This window comes from Nerophis ophidion, linkage group LG03 (assembly GCF_033978795.1).
Source record: "Nerophis ophidion isolate RoL-2023_Sa linkage group LG03, RoL_Noph_v1.0, whole genome shotgun sequence".
Classification (NCBI taxonomy): Eukaryota; Metazoa; Chordata; class Actinopteri; order Syngnathiformes; family Syngnathidae; genus Nerophis; species Nerophis ophidion.
In genome coordinates, this window is record NC_084613.1 from 88,417,488 (window position 1) to 88,430,418 (window position 12,931).

Here is a 12,931-nt window from a genome sequence, read left to right on the forward strand (position 1 = left end):
TCATAAATAAATACAAGTTTAGGGCTTCGCCTCATGATATCTTCATACAATTGCTTATGCATTTGATTATTAAATTGTTTTACATACACTGTAAAACAAAACTACAAAATTAAACATTTGATTTTGCAGTAGAAAAGGCTGCTCTGTCGCCACAATTTTACTGTACAATTTGTGTTGTTTTTTTTTACACTATATTACAGTAAATGGAAAAACAGTAGTATAGTTTTTTTTTACTTGCTATGGTCAACAAGGAAGTAGCAATCCTCACTTCCGCTTTTTTCGCCACTTCCTGGTCAGACTGTCAATCACCTGCAAGAATTAGACGTGATTGGCTCCCAGCCCGCTGGAACCCGCCCCTCAGTTTTACGTACACTCCCCAACTACCTGAAAGGGTGAGTACCAAAGTACTTGGAAAACGAAAGCTCTACTCCCTAAAATGTGAAGCTATAAACGTTCAAAATGCATTTTTGTCCGTGTAATTTCAATCATCAGCTTTCTGCCTGGCAAAAACAAGTAAACGAAATTATTATTACCGAGTTTGTTTACTTCCTGGTAGGAGTGTCAATCACCTGAAAGGCTTGGACCTGATAGGCTGCTCACCTCCCGCCCCGCCCACTTGCTTGCTTCCAGGCGGGACCAGCAATTAAGGGCAGCTTGGACAGTAACCAAAAAAAAAATGCCGTGGTTTTAACACAAAAAACAAACATTCCGTTGATTTTACATCGTTGGGGGATTTTTTTTAAAGCGGACTGAAAGGAAAAAGGTGAGTATGCTTCTGTGTGTTTAACTGGTTTAGTTGAGAGGGTAAATTACAGTAGTTTATTTGCCAGTTCGTCTTGTTTGAGCTATCAATCAATCAATCAATCAATGTTTATTTATATAGCCCTAAATCACAAGTGTCTCAAAGGGCTGCACAAACCACAACAACATCCTCGGTAAGCTAAGATGACATTGTCCTGTCTTATCTCACATTCTATGTTGTGTTTTGGAAAAAGGTTGTCATAAAGGTTACTTCATTCATTAAAATAAATAATTAAAAAAATAGAAGACAAAGTTGTATGCATATGTAAATATATTCAGTTATTCACATTTATTCACTTTCTTCTTTCCTTCATGGATCTAAACTTTACCGCTGCTGCTATGTTTTTATTTAATAAGTTGTAGGTGTATTTATTTCAGTATAAAAGTGTAAAAAGTGTTTGCTTTGGTCATGAAATGATGATAATGGTGTGTCAGGTGATACACACATTTTATGTTTGAAGCTTAAGTCTCTGGAGTCTACATCAACTTCAGATTTATTATTCATTTCAAAATGTTTTAGGTTTTTTTTATGTTGTTTTTTTTTGTTTGTTTGTTTTCCTTTTTTGTCAAACAAACCGTTTTTTTTTCATTGCAAAAACACACGAAATATGTGTTTTTTCAAAGTGGAATATTTGATGTGATGTAATCAGGGTTGAGGAGGGGGGTGTATATTGTAGCGTCCCGGAAGAGTTAGTGCTGCAAGGGTTTCTGGGTATTTGTTCTTTTGTGTTTATGTTGTGTTACGGTGCGGATGTTCTCCCCAAATATGTTGTCATTCTTGTTTGGTGTGGGTTCACAGTGTGGCGCATATTTGTAACAGTGTTAAAGTTGTTTATACGGCCACCCTCAGTGTGACCTGTATGGCTGTTGAGTAAGTATGCCTTGATTAACACACAATCTACTCTCTCGCTCTCTCTCTCTCTGCCCCTCCCTCACGAATTCTGCGCACCTTCACAATTTGTTTTGTTTTTAACCCCTTCTTAACCCTGAACGTACATTGAAAATACACGCAACCCTGACTCAAAACGCCGACATTTGAGGCATTTGAGAAACCCCGCCCGGACATCCCAGACAGCCCTGCAAAAAGAGGACATGTCCGGGGAAAAGAGGACGTACGGTCAGTCTAATCAAGACAGTTAATGTATTGAATGTGTGGATAATTCATCCATTCTCCCTGACCTTATTTATAATTCTGCCAGTCTAAAGTGAAAGTAATGTTAAAATGTTTTATCCCCACTGAACTGCGGACATCTACATTTAATCCGCATAATTTGCTAAGTGGTTCATGTTCGACCTGAGGTGTCCAAAGTGCGGCCCGCGGGTCATTTTTTAACGGCCCCACAGCACATTTTAAGAATACAATTGAAAACAATTAAAAACATAAAAAGTGGTTTAAAAGAGCAAACAGGTGATATGTAACAAGAAAATGTTGCAATGCTTTAATAACACGAAGCTGCCATGCAGGCTGTTTCTTTCTTAAAAAAAATGATAATGAATCAAAATCAATGTCATTTTGAATTATTGACCTATTCAAGGCTTCAATTACGTCACATTAAATATTCCACTTTGAGATATTTTGGGGGGAAAATGTTGCATATTTTGTGTTTGCCATATAAAAAACTGAGTTGTTTTTTTAAAGAAGGGCCTAAAACAAACAAAAAACATAAACAACAATAAAACTTAAAATTGACGGATAAATCTGAAGTTGATCTCGATATTATTGTGCTAAAAGTAAACAGTAAAAAAAATGTATGATTATTTTTTTAACACTTTAGTGAGTGGGACACTTTTGGATCCCCAATTATTTGTGTGATTTGTTTTTAGTGTCATTGCTCAAAAAATAATAATGAATCAAAATCCAAAATTAAGGCTCCAATTATATAATCTCAAATATTCCACCTAAAAAAGTTATTGGGTGGAAATATTGCATATTTTGTTTTTTCCATTTTTTTTCTATTGTTGATACAGAGATTTAAAACTTGCATAATAATAAAAATATAGATACTGAATAATGACACTTTTTTTTTTTTTGACCAAAACCCTTTGGGGTCCCCGGGATCCTAACTGAGTGTAGGCCTAAATGTATATTTTTTATACATATATTGTATTGGTTTTTAAAATAAAAATGAGGAAAATGGCCATCGCTTGCTTTGATTTTTCAGTGGAAAAAGTTTGGACACCCCTGTGTTAGACACACCGGAAGTGGGACAATAAAATGTAGCTAGCCTTTTTTGAAAATGTATGTATTTATAAACAATAGAAACACTAATGGTCTTAAATGTTGCTAAATGAACAGTGGGTGGCAGCAAATACCCGATATAATATCATCACACGTGATGCATGCATACAACATGATACATCACACATGTGATGCATACAACATGATACATCACACATACAACATGATACATCACACATGCATGCATACAAGATGATACATCACACATGCATGCATACAACATGATACATCACACATGCATGCATACAACATGATACATCACACATGCATGCATACAACATGATACATCACACATGCATGCATACAACATGATACATCACACATGCATGCATACAACATGATACATCACACATGCAGGCGTACAACATGATACATCACACATGCATGCGTACAACATGATACATCACACATGCATGCATACAACATGATACATCACACATGCATGCATACAACATGATACATCACACATGCATGCATACAACATGATACATCACACATGCATGCATACAAGATGATACATCACACATGCATGCATACAACATGATACATCACACATGCATGCATACAACATGATACATCACACGTGCATGCATACAACATGATACATCACACATGCATGCATACAACATGATACATCACACATGCATGCATACAACATGATACATCACACATGCATGCATACAACATGATACATCACACATGCATGCATACAACATGATACATCACACATGCATGTATACAACATGATACATCACACATGCATGCGTACAACATGATACATCACACATGCATGCGTACAACATGATACATCACACATGCATGCATACAACATGATACATCACACATGCATGCATACAACATGATACATCACACATGCATGCGTACAACATGATACATCACACATGCATGCATACAACATGATACATCACACATGCATGCGTACAACATGATACATCACACATGCATGCATACAACATGATACATCACACATGCATGCATACAACATGATACATCACACATGCATGCATACAACATGATACATCACACATGCATGCATACAACATGATACATCACACATGCATGCATACAACATGATACATCACACATGCATGCATACAACATGATACATCACACATGCATGCATACAACATGATACATCACACATGCATGCACACATGATGCATCACACATGTTTATCTTCTTCTTTGTACTTTGTAATTACTAAGTTTGAAGAGTTTCTTGAAGTGGATCTTATTAGTACATTGTTTGATTTATTTGCTTAATCCAATCCGTCATTTAATTCCACATGCTGATATACTGAAAGTCTTAAGGTTATACACCTCTGAACATGACCGTCAAATCAAGTTTTAGCCAATACCAAGACGCTAAAATAACCACTAAATCATTATCAATGCATAGAAATACGCCCTTTTTAGTAGATTTAAGCCCTTAATCTGTTGTATTTATAGGGCCTATTTTTTTCATCAATAATGTTTATTTTGATACATCTTATAAATGATCTAAGTCTATGATCAATTATTAATAGCCTAATTCGGTTCAATGTTCCATTACTTTCTAGATACATGTAAGCCCCGCGATGTGTTCAATCCCCGGGCTCCCGACACCAGGCTCCGAAGTAACTGTTGACATCAACAGAGTCAACCCAAACCCCAAATGTGGTCTGATGGAACTGTGGGTCCACATGAACGTGGGCAGGAAACATGCCTACCAGCAAATGAATGAGCACATACAGTTACCTCAAAGATTGTTTTGTGGATCTGAAGGAGAAGCCGGGGATCTGTGTTTGGTTTGCATCAGCGCTAAGTGGCATCGGGCTCGCATTGTGTCCATCCAAGATGAAGCTTGCCATGTCTTCCTTATTGACCAGGGTCGGCCCCACGTCAGTGGGTGGGATGCTCTAGCGTGGGACCAGAGTGACTGTTTCCTCCTCCCTCCTGAAATTGAATCTTGTATCCTCGCCAACATCATCGCCCTCGAGGAGAACTGGCCGGAGAAAGCTGCTAACTTTTTGAGGTCTCTTCCTGGAAAAACGATGAGCGGAGTGGTTCAGCATGTTCTGATGCCAGACAGGACAATCCTCTTAGACGTACCGTTCATCTCCAAGCAAATGTGCACCTTGGGGGCTGCAAGGAAGCTTCCGGTGGAGGAGTTCAGAGACGTTTTACTGAAATGCTTGCATCCACCCAAAGAAAATTCACCCATCACCTGTAACGTGACACAGATGAGTTTGAATAATGGTGTACCACTCGATAATACCAACCAGTACTTTTACCCAGAGCTGCTCTGTGGCGTGTTTGAAACGGTTATCGTGACTGAAGTAATTGATCCCCATAAAGTGTTTTGCAAACTACTAATTTACTCCCAAGCATTGAAAACTCTCTCAGAAGAGATGCAACTCTACTATGACAAGTTTTCAGATCCTAGAGAAGAAAAACCAAAGACCTGCGGTGAACCGTGCGCCACTCGAGGGGAAAACTACAAATGGCATCGCTCGCTGCTAAAACAAAACATCCGAAATGGTGATGCGCTTGTGGAAGTCATGCACGTAGACGAAGGAAAAACTGAGTTTGTCCCTGTGGGATGCATCATACCCTTACAGAAGAAATTCCTTAGAATGCCGGTGGTCACGTATCGTTTTTCCCTATATGGGGTGGTGGGTGGCGGCACAGGATGGATGGAAAATCATATCAAGTATTTAAAGTCATTACTGCTGAACAATACGTTTGTGGTCAGGCTTGAAAAGCATCGCACCTGTGACGATGCCTATATCGTCACACTCTACAACACAAATGGCACATGCATGAACACTTGCTTTTTGGAGAAAGCTGAGCTTTTCCTAGCCACTACAACTGAAAGACCTTTGGACATCCAGATTGAACCTCCATCGGCTCTCAATACAGAAGATGAGCCAGGAGTTGATTTTTTAAACCTTGTCGATGTAGATGACCGCTTGGAAAAGGAAACATTGGCTTCTGCCAAAAATGGACCAGTCGATAATCAACAAGACTCTGGTCCCAGTGACCGAGATGACTCTGAACATCCTCAACCGCTATTACTCACGAGCAAAGATTGTTTGACTTCCGAGGTGAAACATGTTCACCAAGATGATCTGTTATGTGTGGGAAGCACTGTCAATGTAAAAGTATCCTGCATTCAAGGTCCGCACAAGTTCTGGTGTCAGAAAACTGAAAATGAAGAGACTCTAAGAGTTCTGATGGAAGGGCTTCAAGACCAGTATGCCTCCATCCACCCTCCGTCCATAGTTGAGTCACCCTGTGTCGCTCGAAACCCAGACAATGGCATGTGGTATAGAGCAAAGATTATCACTAGTGGCCACTTCGTCGAAGTAGATGTGCATTTTTTGGACTACGGTGCGACACAAAGGGTGCCCCTGAGAGACGTCTGCCACATTGACCCGGCATTTCTGCAACTTGATGTTCATGCCTTTCAGTGTCGCTTAGACAACCCAAATACACCATCTGACAGTCCCTGGAACAACACTGCATCACTTGAGTTTCAAAAGTTTGTGGAATCTGGCAAGTCTGAAATCAAATGCACAATAAAAGACATCATTTCTGATGAAGAAGGTCAGCTGGTTAATGTGGTAGATCTTGAAATGTCAGCTCAGAGTGCTTGCAAACTGCTTGCCCAGAAATGCACTCAAGCCCTCCCCGTCGTCCCTGTGAATACGTACAGTTATTTCACATATAATATGCAGGTTGGCAGAAAAGAGAAGGTTTGGGTAACTTCATCAGAGTCTGTGCACCATTTCTTCTGCCAGCTGAACAGAAATTATCATTTGTTCGAAGAAGTGAAGGCAGAGGTTAAGAAAGTAATTGGCAAGTCTCAGTGCGGAGACAGAGACCCCATCGGAATAAACACTGCTTGCCTTGCTCGGTACACAGATAAAGAGTGGTACAGAGGTCAAGTGGTGAAAATGTCTCCAAATCCAGAAGTTCTCTTTGTGGACTACGGTGACACCCTTTCAGTTAATGAGTCTGATATTCTCCCCCTGTCTGCCAGTGCAAGTGTGGTAAAGTCTGTCCCAGTATTAGCGATTCCTCTCGGACTCTTTGGCGTTCCAGTTGATGTACCGGAGGAGGTCAACCAGTGGTTTGCAGATCACGCCATTGGCACAAATTTGACTATTTTTGTAGCGGCAACAAGCGATGGAGGGAAGCTGCTTGTGGAACTGTTTGAAGGGTTGCTGAATATAAATGTCATGGTAAGAGAGAAGATGGTAAATGCAAAACAACAAGCAATGACTGAGAGAATTGTGCCAGCTAGCCAAGAGGTCCCAAAAGAGGCTGCATTACAAGACACAAACTTTTTAAGAGAAGAACTCGTGTTTGTATCAAAACCTCAGGAGATGGTTGAGCAAAATAAACAGCAGAGAAGCAATGGAACACAACAACCCAATACAACCTTGGCAACAACATTAAAAAGTGACCCTCAAAAGACTCTTGGAGATGAACTTTTGAACAGCACTATTCACAAAGAAGAAATGCTCCAAACCAGCCAACCAAACACCGCTGTTACACAAAATTGCCCCCCTGAGTGCCCTGAAAGACTTAATAGTTTCACATACAAGATGCCAAATGTTTCTCCTTACTGTACCGAGGTGTACGCCTCCTGCATTGCTGGACCTAACTACTTCTGGTGTCAGTTTGCCAACACTGAAGACTTGAACGCTGTGTCAACCCTTGCTCAGACAGTTGGAGAGTCCCTACAAGTTACGACGCCCCCAGAGATTTTAAACCCTGGTTGTCCATGTCTTGCCCTCTTTTCCGACGACTCCCAGTGGTATCGAGCTCAGGTTGTTCGGAGGACCAACAACATGGTCAGTGTTTTGTTTGTGGACTTTGGAAACGAGTCTGAGATAGAGATTAAATATGTGAGATCCCTCCCCATGTCTCTGATAGAATATGCTCCTCAGGCTTTCTTGTGCAGTTTGGATGGATTTGATGAGTCCAAAGGATCATGGGATGATCAGGTTTATGATGACATCTACACTCTTCTCGTTGATAGACCCCTCAGAGTGACAATGTTAAAGGTACAAGAGCATTCAGAACTTTCCCTTCCTCAACATTTAGTGAAAATTGAGTGTGGAAATACAAATGTAAACGAGGCCATGCAAAAATACTGGAAAGCAAACATTTTTACTGAGTCTGAAATTGAAAGGGCTCAAGAAGCCACTCCCCCAAAACCCATAGAGTCCAACGTGATTCCGATCAATGAAAATGCAAGAACATGCTCGTACAAGCACCCAAATGTTACCTTAAATAAAATGGAGGAGGTTTATGCTTCGTGTATCGTGGAACCTAATTTCTTCTGGTGTCAGTTTACAAACACAGACGACCTCGACAAGGTAGTGAGTCTTGCTCAGGAGGAAGGACGAGCAGAGCTGGACCTTACCTTCTCGGAGACCTTTGGACCAAGCACCCTTTGCCTCGCACTCTTTTCCACAGACAACCAATGGTATCGAGCGCTGATCACAAGCAAAGAGGGAAATAGAGTCCACGTTGTGTTTATCGACTATGGGAATGAAGCTGACCTCGCCCATCAGAACGTGAGACCTCTGCCTCAGAGTCTGCAGGATTTTGCTCCTCAGGCCTTTTTGTGCACTCTGAATGGATTTAATGACTCCAAAGGCTCCTGGGAAGACAACGCTTACGATGACTTCTACAATCTTCTAGTTGATAAGCCCCTCAGGGTGACTGTGTCTCATGTTAAAGATCATCCAGAGACTGAGCTACCTTATCATGCAGTGGAAGTAGAGTGTGAAGGAGTGTCTGTGAACGCAGCAATGCAGAAATACTGGAAGCCAACCACCGGAGGACATCTTACAACCCCCACAGGGGAATCCTCCCGAAATGGTCCAAGACAAACCAGTACGCCTACGGTGAATGTAAACGTTGCCACGTACAAAAAGCCAGATATCTCAAAAAATGAGCCTGAGGTTGTTTATGCTTCTTGTCTTGTGGACCCTAATTTCTTCTGGTGCCAGTTCGGTAACACACAGGTCCTGGAGCAGCTGTCAGCTCTTGCCCAGGAAGCGGGACAAGCCAAGCCGGACGAGAACTTCCCGGAGTCACTCCTCCCTGGCAGTCCTTGTCTGGCTGTGTACCCAATGGACCACAATTGGTATCGGGCTCAAGTGATCTCCAGAGTGGACGACAACTTTCACGTGGTGTTCATCGACTACGGGAATAACTCGCACGTCAACACCAAAGATGTCAGGCCGCTGGCTCCTGGTCTGCTGGAGTTTGCTCCTCAGGCCTTTTTGTGCTCACTGAACAGATTTGAAGCAGCCAAAGGTTCTTGGGACAAAGGTGCCTGCAAAGAGTTTTTTAGCCTTCTGGCTGACAAACCACTCAAAGTGACAGTGTTTCACGTGGAAGACATCGCTAAGATTGCTCTGCCTCAGTATGCAGTAGAAGTGGAGTGTGAAGGGGTGAATGTGAATGAAATAATGGAGAAATACTGCAACAAGAAAGGCTAGCTGCTCAAATACACTGATACAGAGTGTTCTTAGTCTATTACTGACAATAATGCTTAATCCTTAACAAATTGTTAATCCAGATCTTGTTTTTGGACTCATTAGATGTTACTGATAAGATGTGCGTTGTAGACCTAGTATGTGAACTGCATTGCGTAACCTAACTATGTAATTGTTGAAATTTGTCTCTTGTCGGTCCTTAAGTCTTAAACATGTTTAAACTTGTTGTAATTGGAATGAATAAACATCAGGTATTGGAGTTTCTCAATCTCATGTCTGGGCTCAAGATACAGCGACAACGTTTTCGTGTGCACAGTAAAACGTAACGCTTGAAAAGTCTGAAGTGATAATAAAATAAAATTGTGTGCATTTAAGAGACCAGTGAGAGATTTCCTTTTAATTCCATGGTTTTAGTTTAGTAGTGTCAAACATACGGGCCCCTGAATGGGTTTTATCCAGCCCGCGGAATGAGCTTCCCAAGTATAAAAATGAGCCATTTAGCTGTTCTAAATGTGTCCACTAGATGTCGCAATAGCAATTTTTTGTATCTTTGTAGATGATGCTACGTATGTAAAAAATAATAAACCACATGTTAGCGCACCAGTCGAGAAATTAGCAAACTACATAAATAACATCCTGTAATTTGATTTTTAAATTTTTTTGTATCTTGATCATTTTCACTCTAACACCAAAGAGTTGACTGATAAACATTATCAGACCATTTATTCAGAAAGTATAAATAACAACAAATAAAGGTAGAATACTAACAGAATACAACATTATGATGTGTACTTTTTCAGAATGTGCTTGTTCTATTTTTAAACAAAGAAAACAATCTGAAGTTGTCTTTATTTTTAAGTAATCGTGCTGTGATTTTACCAATCCGGCCTACATGGGAGTAGATTTTTCTCCATGCTGTCATCGATCTAAAACGTGACTTGCATTTTCATCCATCACACCTTAAATCGGAACACTTTACTTTGACATGCGCAGAACCTAACACACCGAAAGGTGTGTTATATGTGCTACGCATACCTGCCAACCCTCCTGGATTTTCCGGGAGACTCCAGAAATTCAGCGCCTCTCCGGAAAACCTCCCGGTACAAATGTTCTCCCGAAAATCTTCCAAAATTCAGGCGGAGCTGGAGGCCACGCCCCCTCCAGCTCCATGCGGACCTCAGTGACGTGTCAACAGCCAGTTTTCATGTCCGCTTTTCCACAATATGAACAGCAGCCTGCCCAATGACGTTATAACCGTAGAATGATCGAGGGCGAGTTTTTGGTTTCTTGTGTGGGTTTATTGTTAGGCAGTTTCATTAACGTTTTCGTCTGCCGTAAACAGCAATGTTGTGACACTGTTAAACAGGACAATACTGCCATCTACTGTGCATAGAATAGAATGTAGAATAGAATGTACTTTATTGATCCCTGTGGGAAATTCAGCACCACAGTTTGTTCACAATAAACAATGATAGTAATAAATAATATAATACATATAATATATTGTATATATAATATATATGAATAATATAAATATATTCTACATTTAAGTGCAGTCAAGGAACATATGCATTATACAGTCTGTTGGCTGTCTGTATGAAGGACCTCCTGTGTCGTTCCATGTTACATTTTGGGAGTCTGAGCCTTCCACTGAACGTGCTCATTCTCTCCGCAAGGTTTGAGTGTAGTGGGTGGGGGGGTGTTGTCCATAATGGCTAGGAGTTTTTCTATCTGACACCAGCGCCAGAGAGTCTAGCTGTGCATGCATATGGTTAGAAAAATTGTGTAAATAAATGAACACTGAAATTCAAGTATTTATTTTATTTATATGTATATGTATATATATACCCCCCCCCACCTCCCGAAATCGGAGGTCTCAAGGTTGGCAAGTATGTTGCTACAGCACCATCCTTTGGACGAGTTCACTCACTGAACCTGCTGGATAAACAGTGATTTCCACTGTAAACAAACATGGATTCGTGCATTTCGTCTTGTCTGAGGGTTTCATGGTATTTATCATGTTTTCCTTCCGTTCATTACTTTTGTTTTACCTCTCTTTGTGAAATAGAGCTGTTCTGTGCTGTTTATGTTGTGATATGCACGCTCTGAAAGCAAACGTTAAGAACTCAGCCAACACTCCTGGTCTGCATTATTCATAAATAGACAGACAACACATATACTCCGCTGCTTCACAGGCTGCTGGATGTAGCCGGCAAAGTATTCCCATGCTAGCTAGCCGGTCTAGCAAGCACGCCTCATTCAGTCCAAAACGGCCCGATCTATCCACATCCAGAATTGTCTGGCGGTCGTAAGTGATCCCGGAGTGACCACGCTGTAAGCCAGCCAGGACATTTGCAGAATTGTCCGGTATTTTTGCCAAATGTTCCATCTTTACCAAGAGCCCCTCCACGCCGAAGTACATCCGGGCGTCGCCATCTTGTTAAGAAAAGGCGTTAACAAAATAAAAGCATGTAAACAACATACGCAAATGTGCGATAAAATAATTGTCGGCGTTAATAGAGTGATGAATTAGCTCGTAATTAACGCATTAATTTGCCCACCCCTAATATATATATATATATATATATATATATATATATATATATATATATATATATATATATATATATATATATATATATATATATGTGTGTAGGTGTGGGAAAAATCACAAGACTTCATCTCTACAGAACTGTTTCATGAGGGGTTCCCTCAATCATCAGGAGATTTACCAATCAAGACATATGTATGTATATATATATATATATATACATATATATATATATATATATATATATAAATGATAAATGGGTTGTACTTGTATAGCGCTTTTCTACCTTCAAGGTACTCAAAGCGTTTTGACACTACTTCCACATTTACCCATTCACACACTGATGGAGGGAGCTGCCATGCAAGGCGCTAACCAGCACCCATCAGGAGCAAGGGTGAAGTGTCTTGCTCAGGACACAACGGACGTGACGAGGTTGGTACTAGGTGGGGATTGAACCAGGGACCCTTGGGTTGTGCACGGCCACTCTCCCACTGCGCCACGCCGTCCCTATATATGTATGTTTATATGTATGTATGTATGTATGTGTATGTATATATATGTATATATGTATGTATATTTGTATATACATATATGTGTATACATATGTGTATATATGTGCATATATATATGTGTGTGTGTGTGTATATATATATATATATATATATATATATATATATATATATACATATGTGGATATATGTGTATATATATATATATATGTATATGTGTATATATATGTATATGTGTATATATATGTACGTACAGTATGTATGTATATATATATATATATATATAAATGTATATGAGGTAGATCACCTGG

General features: G+C 40.2%; 1 protein-coding gene across 2 annotated transcripts; it reads left to right on the forward strand.

Annotated features, from left to right (window-relative positions):
* The first annotated feature begins 618 nt into the window (after window positions 1–618).
* Window positions 619–9,819, forward strand: LOC133550191 (tudor domain-containing 6-like). 2 transcript variants are annotated; one of them, XM_061896315.1, is made up of 2 exons: window positions 619–763; window positions 4,620–9,819. In XM_061896315.1, the coding sequence occupies exon 2, from the start codon at window positions 4,638–4,640 to the stop codon at window positions 9,561–9,563; it is 4,926 nt and encodes a 1,641-aa protein (XP_061752299.1). In that variant the 5' UTR covers window positions 619–763; window positions 4,620–4,637; the 3' UTR covers window positions 9,564–9,819. The 2 variants fall into 2 exon arrangements, with proteins under 2 accessions (XP_061752299.1, XP_061752300.1); XM_061896316.1 differs by lacking the exon at window positions 619–763 and adding an exon at window positions 900–935.
* The last annotated feature ends 3,112 nt before the right edge of the window (window positions 9,820–12,931 follow it).